At 46.7% G+C, this 27082-nt stretch overlaps 1 protein-coding gene across 3 annotated transcripts in view; it reads right to left on the bottom strand.

The window, feature by feature from the left end:
- The window catches only part of LOC126548000 (serine/threonine-protein kinase 31-like), a 322789-nt gene that overhangs the window by 211485 nt on the left and 84222 nt on the right, over positions 1-27082 (bottom strand). For all 3 annotated transcript variants that reach the window (XM_050196069.3, XM_050196070.3, XM_050196071.3), the window contains one exon: positions 22558-22725. In XM_050196069.3, the coding sequence (XP_050052026.1) occupies positions 22558-22725 (168 nt within the window). The remainder of the gene's footprint in view (positions 1-22557; positions 22726-27082) is intronic.

The following is a 27082-nucleotide window of genomic DNA, read 5'->3' as shown; positions in this document are numbered from 1 at the left end:
CTAGAACTGCCTCCAATCACGCTCTATGAGAGTGTCAGCTGCCTTAGCCAACTCCACAAGATTTGCAAACTGTTTGCCCTCTTGTCTTGGAATTGTGAGTCTTGGATTTGTGAGTGCATTCGCACGCAGTGCACCTTTACCATTTCTAAATCTTCAACCCTGATACAGTCATAACAGGCCGTGATCATGTAAATAAATTCTTTTAAGTTTTTTTTCCTGGCTGCTGCGTGCAAGCTGAAGTTCCTGTTTCAAGCAACACTCAGGGTTTCTACCAAGTTGACATTTCCAAAGTCCCCGAGTTTTCCAGGTTTTCCCCGAGTGCCTTTGCCAAATTCCCGGAGCAACACAGAACATTGTTTTATGTCAAGAGACGGGCTGACACCATGTCGCCCGATGGTGTCACTCTCTAGTAAGCATACTAATAAAAAAAAACGACTTAATCAAGCTTTAATAGCAAGGGGTAGAGTTTATTTTATTCAATAAGAAAACAGAATAGAGGAGTTCATAAAATGCAGAGCGAAAAAAAAAAAACATATATAGGAAAAAATGCTCAAAACTCATAGTGAGACATTCTCAAATACGAATAAAAACGAAATGCATACAGAAGCAAATATTTTCCAAGATTTCTATCAATTTTATCCCAAGGTCCTGGAGACTCCGTATAGAAGGCAAGTCAAGGCGGGAGAATGCCTCTGAATTCTATAGTGACCCATCGTGAATACATAGTAACTAATATCCATTAATTGTACAGTGAGCCGTGCTACGTTTCTTCAATAAATATATTGAATCGCGCTCAAATTACTTGCAAAGGTTAATTATTGGGCCCAAGCATTACAAGGGAAGAATTAATCTTTTGCGATTACTACCGAAACCCCCCACTTCGCTTTCATGAAGGCCCTCTTTGAAGGGACGTCAAAGAGGGCAACACCTTCGTGAAAGCGATCGTTTGAAGCGATACATTTCACTGAGAAATGGAATGGATGTACCTTAAGAGAGCAGAATGCGGTTTTTACTCAAAGCCTAATGTTCACTGTCTATTCCTTGTAACCCCTACACAGTAATGGCAAAAATAGGTTGCGTTCGCAAATGTTATGCTGTGACTGAAGGGGATATTACGAGATTTGCAGTTTGTTTCTCCGGTGTTCTTGGTGAGCTAAACAAGGCATCTTGTTTATTTCTAGGGGAAATCAGGGACATGGTATGGATAAGGTGTCTGCAATGCTCCAAATGGGTTCGTTAAATGCACATTTTCAAGTAGAATAGGTATGCAAGTAGTCCATAGCCTTATTACTCTGTTTTACGAGCGGTGTAAGACTGCTTGCATAATTACAATAACTGAGATAAAATTCTGCGAACATAAGGGTAACAATACGCCAAATTTATGTGCGATGGTAAATCCATGTTGATCAAATACAGCATCAAAAAATTGTGATGTGTTTGAAATTATTACGCTACTGCTATCATCCCAAGAGATTGTAAGATAGCTTATACTTTGAAGGAATAGGCAGCATTTCAAGTGGAATGTGTCGCATAGTCTTAATATTTCTGGGTTATCGAGAAGCGTTACGAATTATCATTGAACCCACTTTTTTTTTTCTTACTTTGTCATGCGTGATATATTAGTTTCGGCTGGTGTCCTCACTGAACTAAAGAAGGCAGCTTCATCAGGTTTGGTGACTGTAAAAAAAAATTAATGGGTGATGTGGAGGTGAATTTCAAAATAGATGGCTTTCGTAATAAATTACGTATGCAAGCACTCCAGCATGTTTGAGCGTGTCTAACAAGAGCGGAAGAATTGAGCCTGCTGCTCTGGCAGCACTATAAAAGCCACCAAGGCCAAATTTAGCGAAAATTGGTGGTGCCCAAAGGAAACTTCCTGTGCGAAGTGGTTGGATCAAATACATACAGCCTTTGTAAAAATTTTAGTTACCCCGGCGCCTACGAGCGGCGCTCCGCGGAGCGCCGGCCACCCAGTGCCATGTTCAAATTGAAAGTGGACCACCATGTACGTTGTCTCTTGTGGCACAACCCGTCACAGGTTGACGCGAAGCAGCGAACACGATCAGATCGCTGATTACAATAGGCGGTGGTTCTTGGATGGAATCGCATTCCAATTTAAACCGCAGCTGGTGCAATTAAAGCCTCTCCATCGACGTGAAAGTAAATAACGCTAAAAAAAAACATAGCGTCACTTCCACTCGGAGCAAGAAGCTGCAGCTACGGAAGTTCCGCTTGACGCCGGAAGCTAAGAGGGTGAGTGGCAGAGGAGTGTGGAGGAGGAGGGTAGGTTGGCGGTACTTAACCTGGTCGGCGGAAAGGGGTATGGAGGGGCTTTAGTGGCTACGCCTGCCAGCGGATCTGCGTTTGAGAGCGCCGGTTCGAGGAGCGACGAGGTAATCAAAACGGCGGCAGTGGTGGTAGTGGTGGTTTTATTAATGCCGTTTCGGACCTGCCATGACGGCAAAAAGTCCGGAAAATCAGATGGCGAAGGGTTCTTGCATCCGTAATTTCAGAAGTTATTATACATAGGCTCTATGGGGTATGTGGTGGTGCCGTGAAGCCATCCAATTTATCGGGCATCTGGAAAGTCGGTCGTTGACTAAACACTGGCAACTCCTCCAACTCGAGCCAGCTTTACCGCGACTTTCTTTCCCTTTCAATATTATTACAGCTAATTTTCCCTGATAAAAGCACAAATTCCTTGAGTTTTCCCCGAGTTTTTCCAGACTATTGAAAATCCCTGAGAATTCCCGGTTTTCCCGGTTGGTACACAACCTGAACACTTCACGTCAATAGAGGAGAATTCCACAATAAAGGCCACTATCAATTCCTCCCACGACGCAAACGTGGTCATGAAGCGCCACCACAACTTCGCACTGCACTACAGACCAGTGGGCACAATGTGGGTCATTTGTCGGCGGTGACACCGTTGAGCAAGCAATACATCTCCAGCCGATCCAAAAAACTCCTCGGGGGAGTGGATGTCGTTTAAATCCACTGCATTTAGGGAACTGACCTCCAGTGGATCGGCGTCACCTCATGGTTGAACCACCACCGCTGCTGTCACACGATCTGCGAGCAGTCCCTTGGCCATCAGCCTTTGTTGAACTGCTGCCACAATTAGCTGACGTTGCATGGTGAAGCCGTTGCTCTGCCCCAGCAGTGGTGATCCAGCGAGTTTAAGATTTAGAGCAATTTTTGGAGCAGGAAAAATCGTTCTGAAGCAAATTAGGAGCAGCCACATCAGCATTCTGGAGCAGTCACGGAGCAGACAAATAGATTTTTTGGACATTTGGAGTACTGCAGTAGTAATCTGTAGCCATTTGGCGAAGCTTGTTATTACTATGCAATCAGTAAGTGCTACTCAAGAGTGAAGCAAGACATAAAGCAAACAGCAACCAATTAAGCGTGCTATCCCACGAACGGTATACAATGTATGCTATGTTACAAACATTTTTATTTGGGTAGGTAAGGAACTTAATTTTTTAAACAATTAAATAAAATTTTGTAGGATGACCAGAACAAACATGTGCTTGGGTGCAAGACAGACATAAAATTACAAAAGAGCTAGAAGAACTTGCACCGTCAGATGCAAGTTGTTGCAAGACAAAAAGTGATGGCAAATGTCTTATGTGCATTTCAAATGACAGAAGTGCTTTGATATGCGTTACTGCACTAGACAAAATGTGTTATGCCCAAGAACAATGATAGAAGTTCAACAAGAGACTGTGCATCTATGAAAGGTGCCAAGATGAAATGCCTCCATATGGTATGTTCCAAAGATGGTGATGGTGGTCGAGAACAACGTTTACACCATCCCTTTTGCTCACATTTATTGTGAGGCGGTTTGTCGGCTTCCTGTGTGTCATGTGGCCTCTGCGAAAAGATACAAGTCGATTCGCCTTAGAACCGCAACTTTTGTTGCCAATACCCGACTGACCTTTTGAAGCACTGCCTTTTACTGCCCCCAAAGGCTCAAATTTCCATATGAACATCCAAAATAGCTCTTAAGGCCTGCCAGTAGTATTATTAGGTGTATTGATGCTCATACTGTGTCAGAAGGCGGGTGCATGCAGGTATAATTAAGGAATACATACTGTACCCTGTGACAATTGCCTCTTCCCACTCTTGGTATGCTTCACCGCGTAACAATGCTGTATTGAGAAGAAGCTGACTTTTTGAAACCCGCATTATGGAACCCGTCTTGCTTTCCAAGTTTCGAAGCCATTGGCGAGGATTACAAAGGAGGAACCAACACCATCGCTATCAGTGGCGAATTACTTTAAGGGGTCCCTGAAATGGTTCGGACAAATTTTGTAGACGTGTAGGGTACAGCTACAGTAAATCGTTCGCACCACAATTTATGTGAAGTGTCTCATATTAAGACAGCTACGAACAATCACAAGTTGCCCTCCTCCATAGCCATGCATTTTCTCCTCCACTCGGTCGGCGAGTACCCGCGGCTAAGCTTCACCTTCACTGCCTCTGCATTATGATGGGACCAGTCAAACAAAGATCTATTATTGCTCCAACCAAGTGCAAAATATTTATTTGGAAAAACAATGTGTTCACGATTATTCTTCCTGCCAAAAATTTACACCAGCAGCAAAGTAGCATACACTACGTTACTGCTATGTTAGTTCTATGTTTGGTTGAGCCCTATGCCACCAGGTGGCTGCACCGTGCAGATTGTTCACGTTTGCGCCTCTGCTGAAACCGTGAAACGCCCAAATCCAGTCCGCTTGCAGTTGCATTTACCTGAACACCGGACACACAAAACACTATTTGGGTAGTAATCCTCCAGTGTAAAGTGACGGCCGCAAACGCGCAAAGCCAATCGGATACCGAGAGTCTCATGCACTCCGCTCCGCTCCGCCACTCCGCTCATCTGCTGCTTTGCAGAGGAACATGATGCCACAGCTTGACATATTTCCAGTCGCTACATTTGCAAACCACAACGCAACAAGGTGGTGCGTTGTGGTCTCCATGGTGCTCGCGAAACCATGGTGATCACAAAAACAAAGATCGAGACCTACACTGACTACTGAGCTCTCGTCAACACGGAGCACATAGCAACACAAGCTCCCGACACTTGCTGTGTACCGGAAGTCTTGAGTATAGTGATAAATTGTCCTTGTGCCTTCTCTGTTACATTTTTTATAGAAACAAATCAACTAACATTCAAACTATTACAAACAATCGTTGTTTGCTAAAAAAATTATCGATGACGTGCCCTGGGCAGCCAATCGTATAGTTCCCCCTACTGGCGTCATATGGTCACCTTGCGTCACCTGGTAAGGAGTGGCTGAAAACTCAGCCGAGTGGCGTGCTGCAATCGGTAGCAATGTATATTTTTTAAAACCGTATAATAAATTACACGGCTTACGCAGAACACTTAGATGCGTCAATTAATGATCAGAGGGACTATGGTAACAACTCAGTATGTTTGTACAAAATCGTCAAAATAATTTCAGGTTCTTCTTTTAACGAAAAACACGGCACCAAACAGCAAGGAGCTTGGTAGCGAACGTTGAAGTAGCTAGGCCTAACATTGCCGCAGTGGTGACCACAGCTGCCAGCACATCTGCGTGCAAGAGCGCCCGTACGAGGAGGCGAGATAACCAATATGGTGGTGGTGGTGGCATCGATGGTGGTGCACTATTTCGGACCAGCGGTCATGGCAGAAAGTCCAGAAAATCAGACAGCAAAGGATTTTTGCATCCAAAATTTCAGACGCACTTCTCATTGACTCCATAGGGCACTGCGGCGGTGCCGCAAAGGCATCCGAATTATCGGGCACATCAGAAAAATAAGGCGTCGGTCGTTGACTGTAGTTACAAACACTACTGAAAACATTGCACTGTTGTGAAAACACGAAAATACCGCACATTGGCGCAGTGGGTGCAAATGGCACCCGAGTGGGCGCAACCAACAGCAGCCAAGTCGAACTGTAGCAAAATGATCATGAATGGGCCCCAATTTTTTACGAACGATGACAGGCCGACACGTCCGTCACAAACCTTCACTTTATTACCACACCACGCCATCCATCCACATGCACCCCACGTCGCGCCACCCGTGTCTTCCTTCCTCTCTCGCTGCTGTACTTGCGCAACCAGGCCCTTCCTCATGCAACTACAATCAACCGGGCGTTTGGCCTCCAAGAACCAAGCCTTGCCTCGCCTCACCTTGAATTCTCGGTCAGCTGACGCCGCCACTCTTTCCTCACAAGTCGAACACTTTGTTATATTGAGATTTTCTTTTAAGTTATGTGCTTTATGTAGAGTTTACCAGTAAATGATCGGAAAGTTGGGGATTCCGAATTCATTTTGACCACTTGGGGTTCTTTAACAAGCACCCAATGTCTGGAACACAAGCGCTTTTGTATTCCCCTCTACTGGAATGCAGTATCTACAGCTGGGAACGAACCTGTGACCTCAAACTTGACAATGCAACACCAAAGCCATTGGCCTACCATGGTGGGTAAAACTACTGTTCTTGCAGTCCTTAATATGTGCAGATTATAATGGTAGTATACAGTTTAACAATAGCTGTGCAGTAGATTATTATTAACAATCAGAAAATTATTTTCAGGTTCTCATGAAGAAAGAACCGTATGATGTATATTAAAATACATTTCACTTTCAAGGTCAACACATAAAATATGCAAACCTTGACATTTCATTCTGTTAGTTCAAATTATAATTTTTTTTTTTTTCCCGGGGCACCCATATTCCTTTAAAGGGGGTGTAGCAGATCAGAGCTAACCTTTTTCTTTCTTGACAGAGAGCACTGAAATTTGGTACAGACTGTAATCACGTAAGACCTTTGACGGTCGTAACCATACATGCATGTCAGCAATGAAACATTTAGAAAAGTTCACATTTTCTAAATAAAGCACAGCCTAGCATAACACCAGAGGTGCTGCAACCTACCATGACTTCTAGGCGAAGTTCTTATTGCACTGCCATCCCTTCGCTCTTCCCGAAACAGATTGTTCCCTTCGCACTGTTAGAGTGGTGGCAGTAGTTTAGTATTCTCACTTTGCCTAATTTACTGCTGCATGGTCGTGCCTGCGCTAGTGCATTTTATACTTGGCATTCTCACGCGTGTCGTTTTAAGTTACAGTGTATAGTTTATCACTCACAACATTACTGTGACATGATCAATCGCACAGATCTCCCACAGGCACTGTGTAATTACTTTGCTTAGTCAGACGCTCATAAACCAGCGATGCTTGCTTGCATGTCACTTTTTGCGAGACCTGCCAGAACTGATAGAATCATGTCTCATCTAGCAATTCATAACTGCAGGTTCCTTACTTGCTTCATTTTCCTGAAGAGTGTGCACCACTGAGTTTCCTAGCATGTGCTCACATGGCATGCCTCGCAAGTACTATGGCAGTGCATTCCTGGGGCCGTATTCAATAATGATACACTTCATTTTCCATTCTTTAGGCCCTTCATCTCTGGCACGGATATGGCTTGGAGGCCACAAGATAGAAATGCAAAATGAAATGAAACATTCCTAATTACAGATCCGAGTTGTGTCAAACCTATATCAAAACATAAATATAAGTCGATTGAATTTTATAAAATTTGCACAAAAATGAATTATGCTAGATTATCCATGTACTCAACAAAAAACCATGTATACCCATAAATATTATCTACGTTTTTTTCTCATAGTAAGTCACGCTGAAGAATTGAAATCTACGATAAAAAAAATTGACTCGCCATCCCGGCCCTGTGAAAGTGGATGTCCAGCGAAGCGGCTGCAAACAACTGCTGAGGGGAGTGGAGTATGCAACGCTTTATTGCTCAATTTCTCCTCCGGTCCATTATTCAGCCACAGGAGAATGTGGACATGCTGACTTCCCCTGTACTGCAACGAGCGGCAGTTTGTGCAACAGTAATCTTTACCGGGAAACATATGTGGGCGGCACTATGTGTTTCATATTGTTAACAGAAGCGCCCTATAATCTATTATGTGGTTTGGATGCTTGTTTTGCACTTGTTCGTTATTGAAATGAGTACTGTGCTGTATGTTGTACGCATGATACAAAAAATGTAGGCACATTTTGCTTCAATCGCTTGTTTTTCGCGCAAGGACATTGCCGCGAAAAATCATGACCAACAAAGGCCAATAGCATCACTGTAAAATGTGAACCTGGGAAAATGCATTTCTTGATAAAATGTGACCTACGAAAGGTTCAAGAGACAAATAAGATTTTTCATGAAGGTACCTCCAACTTTTGTTTTATCAAAATGTTACCTTAAGTTCCCTGCTCACGGGAAGCCTGGAACAATGATGAAACATGATAGAGAGATTAACTTTATATATTTGCTCAGATGTGTTCACATCAAGACAATAACATTTTTTTTAAAGCTGCCTTAATAGTTTTATGCTCAACGTTGCATGCATGTGACCATATTCCACTGCATATTACTTTGCACTAATTGGGAAGTAATACGGTCGTCTTCCATTAATTAGACTCTAGTTATTTCAATTTTTCAGCTAATTCGATCCTGACTGAAGGTGCCAGCAGGCACCCATGTATTTCTATGGGCCGAAGTTTTCGTTAGTGAAATCGAGAAATTGGCCTTTTATGGCTCAAAGCTTTTGTTATTGAAATCAAAATATTGGCCTTTGTCGGATAATTCAAACTGAATGGTGGGCACCCACGTGCCTAGCCCCACTGGTGACACCATTGGTGACTCCAATAGCACGAGTATGTATTGGAAGCGACATAGTTAAAGTGGGTGCATTGAACACACAACATCTCCTGTAAAAACACTTATGTACAGCCTGCTCAGGAAGATATTAAAGCAAAAACGGTACCTCACAATGAAATGTGCCACTTTCAGTCAGAATACGAAACCACATTCAAATGATGTTATTTTATATATTAAGCTAGCAGCAACAAGTCGTGTGGAGAATCGTACGCACCTCAGGATAAACTAGAGAAGTGGTTAGTCTAGGCATGGGCTACAATCTATCATTTGCGATTGTTGCGAAGTTGTTTGATAAATGGAAAATATTGTTACGGTGAAGGGAACGAAGAAGTTGAATTGGACTAGACGAAGACGAAGTCTGGCAGTTGCCTGAACGCCATATACGCCAGTTGTAAACATACATTATTTTACACTCGTGGGCCTGCTTTCTTCCTGCAACATTTTGGTGGAGGTGCGGGGCACAATTACAGAACTTCGCAGCGGACGTCATCTACCTGCCGCCACAATGGCAAATCAACCGACACACGCGACAACGCCTCAGCAGCCCGTGCCAACGGTCATCCTCACTCATCCACGGGACCCAGAGACATTTTGTGGCACAGACAACGCCGACGTCGAGGACTGGCTTACGATGTACGAACGAGTGTGCGACAACAACAGGTGGGATCCAACAATGATGCTAGCAAACGTAATATTTTATCTAAGAGGAACTGCCAGGCAATGGTACGACACACACGAAGCTGAACTAATAAGCTGGGATGTCTGCAAAGAAAAAATGCGAGACCTGTTTGGCAGACCTGTCGGTCGTCAGCTGGCAGCAAAAAAAGAACTTGCGTGTTGCGCTCAAACGTCCACAAAATCTTATGTCGTCTACACACAGGATGTGCTAGCCCTCTGTCGCAAGGCTGATAACAACATGACCGAGGCAGACAAGATTGGTCCCATATTGAAAGGTATTGCAGACAACTCCTGATGTGCAAGGATTGTGCCACTGTGGATGAAATTATAAAGGAGTGCCAGCGCTTCGAACAAGCGAAGGGCCGCCGCGTCGCTCAAACTTTCGACCGATTGCCCAATAACACCGCGACATCTTCTTGCGAAGACCCGCCGCGCTTCGTTCAGCCCACAGGACCGGAAGAAATCACGTGCATCGTTCGCTGTGAGCTTGAGGCCATGGCTCCGGCTCCAGTTCGTTCTGACTGTCAGGAAAGCGTGCCCGCTATCTCCCTTATACAAGCGGTCGTTCGGGAGGAAATAGCAAGTTTGGGCATTCCATCTCTCTGCTCAGTCCGCCATACAAACACCTACCAGATTTCTCCGGCCGCTCGTTCCCAGACGCAAAGCTTTCCACCCCCTCGTTGCAACCCAGCTGACTGGCGCACAGCGGATGATAAACCTGTCTGTTTTGATTGTTCCGGTATTGGACACATCGCCCGTCATTGCCGCAACCATTGGTCGTCGCCTCCTCGGTGGTCATCTCCGAGTCACTACAGCCAAGTACCAGACAATCATACTTTCTCGCCCTATACGCAGACTAGGAACATCAACGCCGACAGTGCTCCACCAACATCCAGCCGCTCCCCGTCTCCGCAAGGTAGCAGGTCCCTTTCACCTCTCGTTCACCGCTCTTCGTCCCCTTCTGCAACCGGTCGCTTCGCTTCGGGAAACTAGGCAGTGCAGCTCCCGGAGGTGAAGCTGCAACTCCGACCCGGCCTACAAATACTCTGTTGACCCTGCCTACGTGTGGAAACCTACTGGACATTGGAGTTGATGGTGTTCCTGTTAGATCTCTCATTGATACAGGAGCGCAGCTTTCAGTTATGAGCGCTGCTCTCCGCCGAAGGCTCAAAAAGGTTCTGACACCCGCCGTACCGTGCACTGTGCAAGTCGCCGAAGGGAGTACTTCACCTGTGCTTGGAATGTGCACAGCACGTGTGACCATTGGGGGCCATTATACCGTTGTCCTATTTATCATCCTTGAACACTGTCCACACGACCTAATTCTCGCTCTCGACTTCCTTTCGAAACACTCTGCCCAAATTGACTGCTCCGCAGGTGTTGTACAGTTGGATCTGCCGCTTCCTGCCGACGCAACAACTTGTGCTTCACACTGCTTATGTTCTGCTGAGTTTGCAAGGCTGTCTCCACAGGCGGCTACGAATGTCCCCTGATGCCCTGTCCTCCCGTACCTGATGGCGAGTACGTCGTGTCGCCGCTCGGTAGGGCAATATTGCCCTACCGAGCACCTTAATCCGGATCCGCGAAAACTGCGCTCGCGTGCCCATCCTCAATTTTGGATTTTCGTCGCATGTGCTGCCACACGGTATCGCCATAGCGCATATCACTCCTTTGGAAGAATTTGAGATTTCTTATTTGACCTCTGAATCCTTCCTCAGTACCAACGAACCTTTCTCACCCACTCCTCCGTACTCTACGCCTGTGGACGATGTTTCTAAGATGATCACTCCTGACCTTCCTTCTGAGCAAACAACAGCTCTTCGTCACCTCCTGTTATCTTTTCGGGACATCTTTGATTTGGATGACCGTCCACTTGGCCAGACATCTGCTGTCACGCATCGCATAAACACCGGTACCAGTGATGCCAGCCCCATTTATAGGCGGCCATATTGTCACGTGGTGGTGACATTAAGAACACAGTAGCAATACTGTGAAAGGCAAAACTAGATTTTATTGGGCGAACCTGTGCCCACAACACAGGCTACACTTATAGCACAACGAAAGCGGCGAACACAGTCGGCGATCGTCGAAAAATCTGGTCAGCGGGTCAAGCGCGTCGGCTTTTATAGATCAGTCGTCAAATGTTCCAGATTAACCGATGGGACCGGTGTGTCTTCCACAAAGTTCTACACTATTCGCGTCGCGCATACATGCAATCAGATTACACAAGTTGCGGTGAAAGACAGTTGACGGAACCATCGATAACATTTCAGAAACTTCTTTTACATGCAGGCGCGTCCTGCGCTGCGCGATAACATTTGTTAGGTGGCCAAACGTGGTCGCCCGATAAAGATAAGTACACATGTCAATATCGTGTCTCCGCAACAGAAAGGGCCATCATACAGAAAGAAGTAGACAGGATGATGGACAAGGACATCATTGAACCTTCCAGTAGTCCGTGGGCATCACCGGTTGTCTTAGTAAAGAAAAAAGACAACTCGTGGCGCTTCTACGTTGACTACCATCACCTCAACAGGATAACAAAGAAGGATGTTTATCCCCTGCCGCGCATTGATGATTCTCTTGACTGCCTTCACGGATCCCAATACTTTTCATCAATTGACCTCCGCTCCAGCCATTGGCAGATTAGCGTCGATGAGATGGACCGCGAGAAAACCGCCTTCGTCACACCGGACGGTCTGTACCAATTTAAAGTCATTCCCTTTGGATTATGCAATGCGCCAGCTACATTCGAGCGCATGATGGACTCTCTCTTGCGCGGCTTGAAGTGGTCTACACGCCTCTGTTACCTCGACGATGTGATTGTGTTTTCGCCGAACTTTGAGAGGGCGCCTCACAACCATACTCTCCATGTTTCGCAGGGCTGGCCTTCAGCTAAACTGCTCCAAGTGCCATTTCGGTCGCCGTAAAATTAACATGCTCGGCCATCTCGTAAACGCTGCCGGAATCCAACCTGATCCACAGAAAGTTCACGCCATGCGAAATTTTCCTGTACCTTGTTCAACAAATGATGTCCGTAGTTTTCTGGGCTTATGCTCTTATTTCCGGCGATTTGAGAAAAATTTTGCCGACATCGCTCACCCTCTCACTGACCTTCTTAAGAAAGACGTCTCTTTCTCTTGGGGACCACTGCAGGAGAAAGCCTTTTCTACCCTGATTGAGCGGCTTACCACTTCCCCAATTCTGTCCCACTTTGACCCTTCTGCGCCCACTGAAGTACGAAGTGACGCGAGTGGTCATGGCATCGGCGCTGTCCTCGCTCAGCGTCAACAGGGCCAAGACCGTGTCATCGCTTACGCTAGCTGCCTTCTTTCTACACCCGGGCGAAATTACTCCATTACTGAGAGAGAATGTCTCGCGCTCGTATGGGCGGTCGCGAAATTCCGGCCGTACCTTTTCGGTCGGAGCTTCTGCGTCGTAACCGATCATCACACCCTCTGCTGGCTCTACTCTTTGAAGGACCCAACTGGACGACTTGCACGTTGGGCATTGCGTCTACAGGAATATACATTTTCTATTATGTATAAGTCAGGGCGCCTGCATAAAGACGCTGACTGCCTGTCCCGCAGTCCCGGGGATCAACCAGACGATACCGATGCAGACTCGGACATCAGTGTTCTATCCATCTCCGGCTTCCTCCATATTGGCAACGAGCAGCGCAAAGATCCTGTTATTCGAACACTTATGGAACGCTTCAGCTCCTCGCCCAATAACCCGTCCCTCCGGATGTTCACCTTGCGCGATGTAACTTTATACCGTCGTAGCGTTCGTCCTGACGGCCCGGAGCTCTCCCTAGTCGTTTCCAAGCACCTTCGACTAGCCGTGCTCCAGCAACTTCATGACGCTCCTACTGCTGGACATCTGGGCATCACTCGTACGTACGACCGCCTGCAGCGTCACTTCTTCTCGCCCGGCATTTATCGCTCTGTGCGCCGTTATGTCGCTTCTTGAGACCTGTGTCAGCGCCGGCAGACGCCTGCTATGCCTCCCGCTGGTTTGCTTCAACCAATTGATATCCCCACAGAGCCTTTCTTTCGTGTGGGCCTAGACCTCCTTGGCCCCTTTCCAATTTCTATCAAAGGAAACAAATGGATTGCTGTAGCAACCGATTATGCCACGAGATATGCCATCGCACGAGCGCTACCAACCAGCTGCACTACAGATGTCGCCGACTTCTTACTATACGATGTCATCCTGCACCACGGCGCCCCTCGCCAGTTGCTTACGGATCGCGGCCGCAACGTTTTATCGAAGGTCGTCGATGGCCTGCTCCGTTCCTGCTCTACAGAAAACCAGATTGCTACCGCGTACCACCCTGAAACGAACGGCCTCACCGAGCGACTCAACCGCACGCTAACTGAAATGCTGGCCATGTACGTTTCCGACGATCACCGTCACTAGGACGTCGCTTTACCATACATCACTTTTGCATAAAACTCGTCCCGTCACGACACTGCCGGATTTTCACCATTTTACCTTTTGTATGGCCGCGACCCCACCTTGCCCTTTGACACGTTGCTACCTTCCGCAGTACAATCACCCAGCACTGGTTACGCTCGCGATGCTATTGACTTAGCCGCCCAGGCCCGAGATGTCGCCCGTCATCGCCTCACAGTCTCGCAAGCTTCTCAAAAGCGACGCTACGACCTTCGGCACCGAGACTACCATTTTTCACCTGGTTCCCTTGTCCTTCCCTGGACGCCTTCACGTCGCGTCGGCTTGTCGGAAAAACTGCTTTCCCGTTATTCTGGTCCGTACCAGATCTTACGCCAACTGTCCGACGTGACATACGAGATCGCCCCAGTCGGTCAGCCTTCAGTGCATTCCAACGTCACCAGTGATGTTGTTCACGTCGCCAGGCTTAAGCCCTATGTCCCCCCCCCATTAAGTGAGGCTCTATAACTTGCACCGGGACGGAGCTACTCCACTGGGAGGGTGATGTTATGGTGAAGGGAACGAAGAAGTTGAATTGGACTAGACGAAGACGAAGTCTGGCAGTTGCCTGAACGCCATATACGCCAGTTGTAAGTATACATTATTTTACACTCGTGGGCCTGCTTTCTTCCTGCAACAATATCAAACACACTATGAGCTGTTCGGAGGATATGTAGATCTTCACAGACAGTAATAAAGTGCAGTCTAAGAGTGATGATGATGGGCATTATGTAATGAATGAATGAATTATTTTTTATTAAGAAGAGGGAGAGGTGGTGTATACGAAGGAGAGGTAGACACGCACTAAATCGCACGAGCCAGGCCGCTAGCAACGCCAACGCGGGCTAACTTTACTAGACAATCGGGGTTTTCGAGAATGTCATTCTATAAAGCTTCAATATGGCAATGTAGAAAATTATTGCTGTCTCGATAATTATTGAATGCGGGACAGTGTAAAATGGCATGCTGCAAGTTGGCTTCTCATACGGAGTGGCAGAAGGTGCATATTCGGGGGACAGAGACGTCAATGCCCTTCTTTCGGTCAGCCAACGTCTGCATTTGTGAATTATGTCACGGGTACTGGCTGTATCGGCAAGTACTTTATGAGTATTTCCTGGCTTCGGCTGACGGCGAGCTCCTCAAAGGTGGCAGGAGGAGTGAGATGTTTGAGTCTCTCCCTGTAAGTGTACTAGAGGAAGCGGCGTATTCGTGCCATTTCAAAGTGAGAGTTCGGCGCTAAATCTGCATAGGGATGGTCGCCAAGATCGGCAGACCCGCATAAGAGAGGTTGGAGACGATAAGGTAGAACTCCAGATTGTCAGATGGCAAGACCATGCGCCACGTCGTTACTTCCCTTGTGGGCCCCCACGTGTCCCGGCGTCCAGGTGACCTTAACGGCAATACAGTAAAACCTCGTTAAACTGTACCCGCTTAAACAGTAGTTTAGTTTTAAAAGTAGTAAAGTCAAATCCCCGGCTCTGTGGCCATTGAACATAATGTGTTTTGTATCCGCATAAACCATACCACCTTATTGCGTACGTATTGGTTGACATGTAGTGTTTCCACTTTTTGTCGCACAAACACGGCGCTATGTCGTCTCCATCGGGTGGCCCGGCAGAACAAGCCTCAGAGATCAGAATGGCCTCCAGGCACCCTGTGCGTTTGTGCGTGAAGCCACATCAACATCGTTTCGGCGCCATGCCAGGGAGCGTTGTGGCGTCATGCAAGCAAAGGTTCGCGTTATTGCCAAAGCTCGGATAAAAAAAAGATGCTGGGTACTCAGCATAGAAGAAAAATTAGACATCGTTCGTGTCATCGAACGTGACACGAAGTCAGCGCTGGCACGCAACATGGGTCTACTGTTGACTATGGTGTGTGGTATTTGGAATGCGAAGAAGTTGCTCGCCAGCGCTGCTGCAAAACCACAACAACAATGACCGCAAAGAGATGTCGGCTACGAGCTTCGACTTTTCGCCATCATTGCCTCTGTTGTTGCCGAAGTGTCGCCTAGCGACAGTGATGAGGACGACAAGGGAAGAGACAGCAAGGGCGATTCTGGCCCGACAGTAACAAAAGCTGCGTGTTACATCAGCCTCATGAATGCAATCGTCGCAACGCAAACAGCACCCCGCAATGAAAAAGGCGCCCCGCGACTTCTGCAACGCTACCCCGCCCATGCACGGAGAATATGCAACGCCAACGAGGAATCTGGCGTGCGAGTGTTTGCCGAGAAGAGGGGGCTGGTTGAAAAGATGGCTCGCAGCTTCATTAAGCTTGAGGCTGCTGTCATCGCTACTAGGCCGCGACGGCATCAAAGGTAAATTACGCTTCTGTCATGCAAAGTGAATAAATACTGCATGTCTTCTTCCCCTTTGATCGCATTAACTCGAGGTTCGATTTGTGACAGGTAAGTGGCCGATCTCATGCTATTTCGCTTAAGCAGTACTACCGTTCAGTATGTACTTTTTCCAAGCTCCGGCCAACTACGGTTTAACGAGGTTTCAGTGTACCATTATTCTGCTTGTGCTGTAGAATCTGGCGAATGTGTAGAGAAGTGACATCTACCACACTGGGGTCCTCAATGTCTTTTAATGCTTCGAATGAGTCAGTGTAGATAGCGGATGGCGCTGTCCTGTCTTGTAAGGCGATCCAGATGGCCATAAGTTCTGCCTGTGAAGATATCGCATAGTTTAGTGTACAAATGTAGCGCCTGGCCTCACCAGTTGAGGGTTTGTACCAGGCCAGAGACATGCGTTTGCCACTGAGTGCGGTCAGTATATATTGCGCTGATTGTGTCGGTGAGAGAGGCGGTCTCCACCTGCAAGCGACTAGGCAAGATCAAAGGCATGAAACAGCTCTGGGGGATCCTTTGCAAAATGCTTCGCAAAGGCAGAGGACAATCCCCACTCAAAACCCTTACACTTCGACACGGCTCCGACAAGCACGAAGAGGAAATCATAAAAACATTCTTTCTTCACGCAAGCACCCACCCTCAAGCCTCGAAACACCAAAACTAGATACAATGAACCCTGAACTAGATGCCCCGTTCACGCTGAGAGAACTTCAGGCCGCCATTAAACAAGGGTAGAAGCGATTCTGCTCCGGGTCATGATGGTATCACCTGGAAAATGTTGCGAAATTTGTCAGAAGAAGCTGAAATGGCTCTCATAGAAGTAATAAACAAGCAGTGGTCTCAAGGAATTATTCTGGATCACATGCGCCTGTCCATAATCAATCCGATACCAAAACCGGGGAAAGAATACAAAAATCTCCAATCTCCGCCCCATATCGCTCACGCCTACCATATGTAAATTCACTGTGCGGATTATACATATAAGGATAACTCACTACATCGAATATCGCAAACCAGGCTTACATTAGTCCCAAGCTGGGTTTAGGCCCGACATGGGAACACACAATAACCTCTGGTTGCTGCAGAGGGTCCTAAAAAGAAATTCACGGAGTGGACTGCTGGGCCACATCCTGGCTGTCGACACGCGGAAAGAATTTGACAATGTCAAACAAAATCACATTCTCTCAAATCTAGCACGAGTACATCCCAGCCAACGAACAGTAGACTGGATCGCACAATTTCTTGAAGCCAGACCCATTCGACCTCGCAGCAACAGCAATGCCGTTCCAGTCACTTATCTCTACCGAGGAGTCCCTCAGGGTTCAATTTTGGGACCACTGGTTTTTAATGTGGCCATGCTTACTGTGGCCTGCAAACCAGAGACAAGCACTGGCGCCTGCTGTACCATGTATGCGGACGGCATAACCATTTGGACAGAAGCACAAGACTACGGCGGGAACATTGAGCACATGGCCACCTAACTTCAAGCTGCCGTTATTGCACTTGAAGACACCCTTCCTAAACTGGGACTCGCCTTAGCACCTGGGAACACGCAACTTCTATGTGTCAATGGCATTACGTAATAAGCTCCCATTCTGTCATGGCGAACTCCCATGGAGATAATGCATTAAAAAACCTTGATTATAAGACAAGATTATGTACGTGCTGTCTCATACGATGACTCGCACAACACTGTAATACGCACAGAGCATGCGCGAGAAGCACCACCATCTTCTGGCAGCTCCCTCATGGTGACGTTCCCTCCGTCAAGAAGGGAAGAGTGCCCCTTCGCATGCAGAAAGCTCCAGCTGGTTTCCGGGCTCCCTTCTAGCCTCCTTTTTCCTTCTCTCATGTTCACTGCCCTCTCATTGTTTGTTTCCCTTCCACCTCTTCACGTCGCTCAACCATCACTCATCTTCATGCCGTCTCATTTCCATCTCATTGCACATTCTCTCTTGGTGTTTCCTCTCAGCAGTGCCGGCTCCCGTGAGTGTTTTTGCCGCTGTGCCAAGCTTGCTATCTTCGTACAGTGCCAGGAGTGCTGTCGGCCACAAACTACAACACATTCATTCCCGAGTCTCACGAAAGTGAAGCCATCTCTGTAAGTGAGCACCCGAGAATACCACCCTAGACCTTACGGAAAGCACAAAAGCATGTGCGAAGATCGAACCGATTAGCACCATGCCAACACTCCTGGCTGACACCTAGCCACAGATGCTGCCTTGCTTGTGCCTACATTTGCAGATGGGATGGATAGCACCAACAACATTCGGAGTGCAGGCAATCTCCTTGCGGACGTTGCTGCACTTGAAGGACAGCTTTGCACGGTGCCTTAAAAAGTGCAAGAAATCGACCAATTTCTTTTAAAGCATGAGAAAACGTTTTAGCCTTCTGGCAGGCACGGAACATGGTGCATGGTATACTAAATCTCCAATAAAGTGCGATTCGCACCTGCAATGCAGTATCTTTTTTGCACTAACTTTTTTCGAGATTTTCATTTCCAAGTCCTGTAATGTATTAGCCTATAGCTCAAATTGAAGCTCTTCACAACTCTTTCCCCGAAACCGTGTATTATATAGACAATTTTAGTTGGTCGGATTATGACTCATGGATTATACTACCAACGTTTTCGCATGGTCCCAGGAAAGTCATATCATCGTGGTTCCACTGTACGGAGGCATGCTACATTATTCTTGCTAAGGAATCAGATGCATGTTTGATTTTGCTTCATTTAGGAAACTAATGTCATTTCACTGATAGTTTCCCACTTTGAGCCCATAAAATGTGGGCGTGCTTTCAATTTGGGGATGTGTTAATATCTAGCAAATACTGTCAAATTAATCAATGGTGATTTGATGTTTTTCTGTCTCTTATTTATTTCAACCCGCTGGATAATTTATTTTTTATTGTTGTTATTCATGAATAAATAGTACATATATACCAATGCAAAATATTTTTTTCTCATTTTACGGTCACCCTAGAAAAATTAAGTAATTTTTTTTCGAAATAGGTCCCTCGGAAGAATTGGAATCTGCAATAAAAAGAAGTCGACCCTGTGCAGTTGCATAGGCGAAAGGAATCTACCCTCAAAGGGTTAACATGGCGGCCGTGACGTTTATCGGTGCTCCCAGTACCAAAAAGCATAGCCTTTGAAATTCGTGGCTATTACTCAAAAGAAAGCGTCGCTAGGATACGTATTTGGGCGCCAGCTATGCGTATAGTGGAACTCGGCAGCGTGCAGGCGATACATCTGCAAAAGTACAACGGAGACTAACGGCGCAGCAGGTTGTAATGCATTTCGAGAGTGCATTTTAGAGCGCAGCCGTACAGTCAAACCCGGCTATATCGAACTCGCAAAAAAACGCCTATCAGTTCGATATAGAGCATAATTCGATATAAGCCTGCTAAATAAGTGGATGTCATAAAAGCACATACCATTTATAAAATCACTTTATTGAAGAAACTAGCTTAGTTTCGCATAAATTAGTCCTGCATTTTCTTCTGCTTGGGCTATTTCGCTGCCTGCGACGCCCGCACTTCCCCACGTTGTCTAAGGAGTCGGAACAGCTGAGGCTGCAACCTTCCGCATTCGCGCAGAAGCACCGGACTAATGCGGGTGCACCAATCACTTCGGAGAATGTGGGCAAAGGACCGTAGTTGCTTTCCTCAATGTGCCTACTTTCATTTGTGCTCGGTACGATGTCGGCGATGTAGTCTTCGTTTCCGGGCTCTCCCATGGTCACGACACCATCATCTGCACTCACAAACTCATCCACCGTTGATTCGAATGTCCCGGAAATTTTGACAGCTCGCTCCAAACTTCGGCAACACCGGCAACGGCTTCGTCGCATTCATTAAAATTTACAGTCATCACCGCGCACGCGGAAACCGGAACGTATGAAGAACCCCTCGTACACGGCAGTGCGTATGCGTCGGGCGTCATGGGCACCGGGTTGCGAGTCTGGCCACTTTAGCCCTAATCGTGCCGAGAGTGTTCCTCGGAATCTTGCATGCTGCGGGGACATCCAACTTCTCATCGCGTTCGACGCAATTTATGATTTCGAGCTTCACGACGAAAGGCGAATTCTGCCGCTTCATCACGGCAACACTGCGGGAGAAGGCCCACAAGGCGCAAACACGATAAATCAGATAAGCAGCTAGACAACTGGCACTTTCGCCATCTTGCACAGCACAAAAGCCTCTGATTGGCTGTCTGAGCAAGCGCTGAGGCGGGCCAGGATCATTTTTTGCTGGGGAGTGTCGATAGATAGTGATCTAAAGAAAGGAAGGACGCTTGATTCTGCAACCCGTGATGGAGCACGGTGAAGCGTCATCAGGGGAGAGGGAATGGGAAGTGAAAGATGATAGAGAAAGAGGGAGGATGTGGCCCAATAGACTCCACTATGCGCGACAGGGGGAGTGTGGACGGCTCGCCCGAACAGCCCGAGGCGGCGCGGTCACGGTAGGGAGAGCGGTTGGATGGAGCCGCGCCGCCGGGTTTCCCCGCTACCGCGAGGGAAAGCCAACTTCTGGGGGCACTTTTCCGCCGCCTGACATTCGATATATCGGGAGTCACTGCAATATTTGTTCGATGTAAGCGTAATTTTTGCTATATATACTCATTGTAACTATACCGTGACCAGAAATTGTTCGATATATAGAATAATTCGATGTAAACGGGTTCGATACAGTCAGGTTCGACTGTAGTTCCTGCGGCGAGCGTCGCGTGCGGCTAGTCACGTTAAGGCACTTGCACTGCATCAGCCGAAATGCTGTCCCCTCTAGACTTAACGCACGCGCCGTCAGTTGTTCTCTTCGGAGCATGCGCAGGACAATCGCCAACCCACGCAACGCTTTGAACAGCTGCCTGCGACAGTTGCGAAGCAGCATGGGCATTTTTTTTTTCCGCACCATACAGTGTGGGTCGGCACAGACGGCGCGACGATCGCGCGGATGGAGCAAGATCCATCTCAACATCGCGCCGCGTTGGCAGGGTACAATTATGTTGGCTGTGCCAATGCTTTCAACTATAGACGTTCTTGCCAACGTGACGTAGCATGTGCACTACGTCCCGCTACTTCGGACTATATATGCACCTTAACCGAGCGATTTCTTTCTCACTTTCATTAGTACAAATTTTTGTAGACAGACAGACAGACAGAGAGACCCTGGAAAGTGCACGAAGTACTAAAAAGATGCTAATACATTAAAAGACACAAATCGGAATGAAGCATCCGGCATTCCAGTTGTTCTCATATGGCTTCTGCTCATGCCTATGACGATGTGGTTACTTTGTTTTCATTGGATGCTAGCGCTGCTATTGCTCTTTTACAGAGCTCTGCGCTCGCTACGCTCTGAGTGTTACAATTGACAGGGCTAAGCATGTGCTTTAAAAACACTTGAAGGTAGGAAGAAGACAAGAACGCCAGTCAGCAAAACAATGTTTGGAGCGTTTACTAAAAGAAGAGAAAAAGGAAAGTAGCTGGGACATGTGTTACCCGATGAGTGAGGGAGGAGAAAAGAATAAGAAGCCAAAGACTGTGGAGAAGGGCGTTGCTTATGTGGACTCTGAACCAGGAGGAAATATCTCCATCTGCGCTTTGGAGAGGTGAAGGAGCACCGTCAAGGACCCGGACCGGAGAGGGAACGACCTGGAGATGGTTGGCAAAACATCTAGATCCTGCGCACGAGTTACATTGCCATGGCACTGCTTCACAGGCTTGGTAAAGCCCAAAGCTTGCGTCACGGGCCAGAGTCCAGTATCACGGAGACATCCGCCTGGCCATGTCAGCAGCACGATGTCCGACTGGCCAGGAACGTGTCTTGTGCTATGATGGTCTCAGCAGAGAGCCAAAACCCCATCACTGACACCAGAGGACGAAGCCTATGTCGCTTTTAATATCTTGTGCTTACTTGTTTAGTAGAACTGAAGAACAGTATAAGTTAAGGTCTAGTTTGTTGTGCATGCATGTAACTAGTATAGGTTTTTTTTTTCGTGTGTGCATAGGATTTATGGCATGTAAAATTACTTTAACTTTTCTTAGTTATACTTGTTTCTTGGGATAAATGTTTTTTAATATGTTTGCACAGTGTTCCAGTCTTTTTCGGGAAAGTAACAAATTGTGACACGGAAGGTTGCCGAATGAGGCCAAAGTGCAGGGGTCCGGCCCTGGTTTTTAGAATGCGTGTTTTGACAAGTCTTTCATTGATGGCAGCACACTGCACGCTGCCCAGTGCACACTGCATTCTCATGGCGGGTGCAATCAGCAGTTATTGCAATGCTCCACAATCCAAAAATACAAGCTCGATGGAGCAGATGTTATCACACGTACGTACCTTGTTATAAAGGGCAGGATCATCATCTTTGCTCAAGCTTTGCAGGCCATCAAGGCAGCAGAAGATGACCAGCGGAGGTATGAGGGCAAGGTCGCCAGAAAGGGTCACCAAGTCTGGGCCGTGCATGATTTCCTCACAGTTACCGTAGTCCAGGTACTGAATATAGCTCTGCATATACACATCAGAAAAGCTAATGGACGAAGAACTTTTACACACTTCACACAAGACATAGTGAATGTATGGCTCAGTATTTCACCACCTCAATCCTCAAATCATGAAAAGCTTGCAGCTGCAGATTGGATTAAGAATTTTCAATTCTTTAGCGAGTTTTGTCAAGTATACAAAATGTAAATTCCATGCAAGAACTTTCTAGAGGACCATTGGATATGAGAATATCAACTGCTTCAGGTCCAGCATACCTCAAAAGTACCTTGCCGATCACATGAAAGATACCATATTTACTTTCATAATCATCGCACTCGCGTAATGATCTACCTCTTAATTTGGTCGTCAAAATTCGATTCTTTTTCTTTCTCGTGTAATCATTGTACCGCGAACTTGCCGCAGCAATATCTTGTGTGCCAAGTCTAGCTAATGATGATCGCGCTTACCATCTGTCGAACGCTACACGAACGACTGTTCAAGACATACCAAGTGGTCTGTACACACCAAACATTCTTAAGCAGATGCCTCATTACATTTCTTTCATCACATTCCACACTTCCATGAAAAAAAAAAAAAAAGCTACAACCAAACTTGTCTTGGCTTTATCATTTGTAGACACTATAATGGTTGTGGTCAACAACAACAAAAGGTGCCTTTCGATTCCTCTCGTCTGCACTTGTAGGCAAGCAACAAATCGCAAGCGGCAACGATAGTAGCCACGTTTACACTGATACGTTAGAAGTGTACCCTATTCATGTGCCAACGCTTCCAACACAGCTAATATATTCACCCACCCTTAGCAGAAACGTGCCGTATTAGGATAATAGTGAAGACAAATGCCGCAGTTTTCGCAGTATGCCCACCATGTGTTTCTATGTCCCGGGCAGCTAAGCGCGGCCATCTCTGTTTCTGTCCCCACAAAGTGGACAGGGGCACATTATTGCCGCAAACTTGCCGATATTAACAATATTATTCATTACTGACATGGAAAAAACTTTCAATGTATGTAATGTACTCAAGAGAAAAAAAAAAACGCATTCAGCTTGCTCCGCCGGCCACCATTTTTGTTTTGGTGTCCCGCACTTTTACAGCGGCAGACTAAGGCAGCCGCTTGTTTGTTGACCTGTTGTCATCCCACAGCAAACGCGGGATGGAAAAAAATTTTCTTTTCGCGGGAAATCTAACCTGCGTAATGATTGCACCCCTGAATTTGCTTCAATTTTTTTTACCAAAAAGTGTGATCATTATGCGGGTCAATACGGTACACGTCCAATGTACATTTCACAACCACAATACAAAAAGCGAACCAAGCAAAAATGCAGTTGCCGACCTAACTCGTTTTGCTGAAACACTATACAAATACAGTCTAACCTCGATATAACGAAGTTGTACTCCCAGTGAAAAACTTGGTTAAATTGCCAATTTCATTAATTCGAGGTTTGAAAGTTTCAGCTTTAAAAACAGCTTTACAAATTCCTAGAGCGTTCCGGGTGGATAGTACCTTGTTAGTAAGCACTTATAAAGAAATAGGAAGAAGGCCGGGCCATAAGAGCATGGTTATGTATGCCAGCAAGCGGGGTGCAGATGGCACCAAGAGCAATGCATCGACGTTTCCTCACGGCGTCCAAGATTTTCGTGCGTTGCTTCTGTTAGGAACGGCCTGCAGAGGTGCCGACATGCAAAGTTTTCTCGGCCAGCTGCAGCTGCGAGCATGGCGAGCTTCCTCGAAGAGACCATGGAAGCCTTAACACCCGCGGCGGTGACTCGTTTCGTAGGAACCTCGAGGTGCCACGTCAACACCCCTCGGTGCCGCTGTGACCAAACGCGATCGGCGGACCAACTATTGTTAGTGAACTCGCCACCACTGACCCGGTCTTTCGGGAGCGAGGGAGTTCCCAAGGGAATGTATCTGGCGGCAACGTCCCACGCATCTTTCAGGATGCAAGACAATGGAGAACCGGCAGCCACGCTGCGGGGGTCAGCTCGGGGAATAAGAGAAAACCTCCTTTGGGCAAGACACAGTTCTGCGAAGACCGTCTCACCTCGGTGGGGGCAGTGAAACCAGTGCGTACGTGTGTGTGTGAGCCCACCCTCCAAAAAGGCAGGTCAACTACGCTGACGTTGGATGCTACGAATTGGCGGGGAACTGCCGTTTTTCCCTCACCTAGGGATCTAGGGAGGACAGAGTGTTTATAAGCAGCTCTGTGCTCGTGCTCGACAAGCAGTATGTTTGGAGCTTCGTGCTCGCATGCTGCATATTTCGTCTTGCTTGCTCCATTTGGGAGCGACGCTAGACTGTCGAATGTATCACTTGTTCTAATGTAAATATATGTAAATAAACCCTGCCCACCTAGTTCCTCCCAAGTTCCTCCCTACGACCTACAACTCTTACACTTCGCGCAGTGCCGTAAATATTGAAGGCCATAGCTGACCGCACTTAGTGCCCGCAGATGGCGCCCACAAATTGAAAACAAAAGTGTAAAAAGATACGAATATTGGTCCTGAGCTCGTGAACAACATGTGCATGACGGCACCATCCATTTTGGCTTTCCGCAGAGAGATTATTTCGAAGAACGATACGGCATGTGGCCTGGCACAGACGCGCACCAGGAGACGGGGCAGATAAGCGCACATTCCTGCCCCCCTCCTTAGCACATGCTTGACCACATTACTGCGCGTTCACTCCCTCACCATCCCTTTTGTGCACAAAGAATCGTCAGCTCTCGTGTTTCTTCGAGTTGTTTCCCAATGCAGTAAATGGCACAGCAGTATTTCCTGCTTACTGCGTTCCGGTGCACACACAGTTTTGCTGCTCAAACTTTTCATGCAGAAGGATGGTCGAAATAACTTTTGCCTTGGCCGACATAGCTTTTTTGCTAGACTTACTAGCCACACAGGCTCCAAATACACAACTGAAATGGCCAAAAACTTCGTTAAATTGAAACTGTCACAAACTTAATTTGTTTAATTGTGAAATTAAATACACGGTTTTCAATGCAACAATGATTAGAAAATGAAAATAGATTGTTACATCGTGAATTTCGTTAAATTGAGCTTCATTACATCAAGGTTTTACTGTATTATTCAAACTTGCAGGCAAAGTCTGATCAGAATTGCTCCAAGATGTATGCTACACATTTTAAATATTACTTTCACAGCATTCTTGCTTTTGATACACTTCATCATCATCATCAGCCTAGTTACGCCCACTGCAGGGCAAAGGCCTCTCCCATACTTCTCCAACTACCCCGGTCATGTACTAATTGTGGCCATGTTGTCCCTGCAAACGTCTTAATGTCATCCGCCCACCTAACTTTCTGCCGTCACCTACTACGCTTGCCTTCCCTTGGAATCCAGTCCGTAACCCTTAATGACCATCGGTTATCTTCCCTCCTCATTACATGTCCGGCCCATGCCCATTTCATTTTCTTGATTTCAACTAAGATGTCATTTACCCGCGTTTGTTCCCTCACCCAATCTGCTCTTTTCTTATCCCTTAACGTTACACCTATCATTTTTCTTTCCATGGCTTGTTGCGTCGTCCTCAATTTCAGCAGAACCCTTTTCGTAAGCCTCCAGGTTTCTGCGCCGTAGGTGAGTACTGGTAAGACACAGCTGTTATACACTTTCCTCTTGAGGGATAGTGGCAACCTGCTGTTCATGATTTGAGAATGCCTGCCAAACGCACCCCAGCCAATTCTTATTCTTCTGGTTATTTCAGTCTCATGATCCGGATCCATGGTCACTACCTGCCCTAAGTAGATGTATTCCCTTACCACTTCCAGTGCCTCGCTGCCTATCGTAAACTGCTGTTCTCTTCCGAGACTGTTAAACATTACTTTAATTTTCTGTAGATTAATTTTCAGACCCACCCTTCTGCTTTGCCTCTCCAGGTCAGTGAGCATGCATTGCAATTGGTCTCCTGAGTTACTAAGCAAGGCAATATCATCAGCGAATCGCAAGTTGCTAAGGTATTCTCCATCAACTTTTATCCCCAATTCTTCCCACTCCAGGTCTCTGAATACCTCCTGTAAACATGCTGTGAATAGCATTGGAGATATCGTATCTCCCTGTCTGACGCCTTTCTTTATTGGGATTTTGTTGCTTTCTTTGTGGAGGATTACGGTGGCTGTGGAACCGCTATAGATAGCTTCCAGTATCTTTACATATGGCTCATCTACACCCTGATTCCGTAGTGCCTTCATGACTGCTGAGGTTTCGACTGAATCAAATGCTTTTTCGTAATCAATGAAGGCGATATATAAGGGTTGGTTATATTCCGCACATTTCTCTATCACCTGATTGATAGTGTGAATATGGTCTATTGTTGAGTAGCCTTTACGGAATCCTGCCTGGTCCT

Source organism: Dermacentor andersoni, chromosome 1, assembly GCF_023375885.2.
Source record: "Dermacentor andersoni chromosome 1, qqDerAnde1_hic_scaffold, whole genome shotgun sequence".
NCBI classification, from domain to species: domain Eukaryota; kingdom Metazoa; phylum Arthropoda; class Arachnida; order Ixodida; family Ixodidae; genus Dermacentor; species Dermacentor andersoni.
The sequence above is the reverse complement of the archived record's forward strand: the minus strand, read 5'-3'. Positions and strand labels throughout refer to the sequence as shown.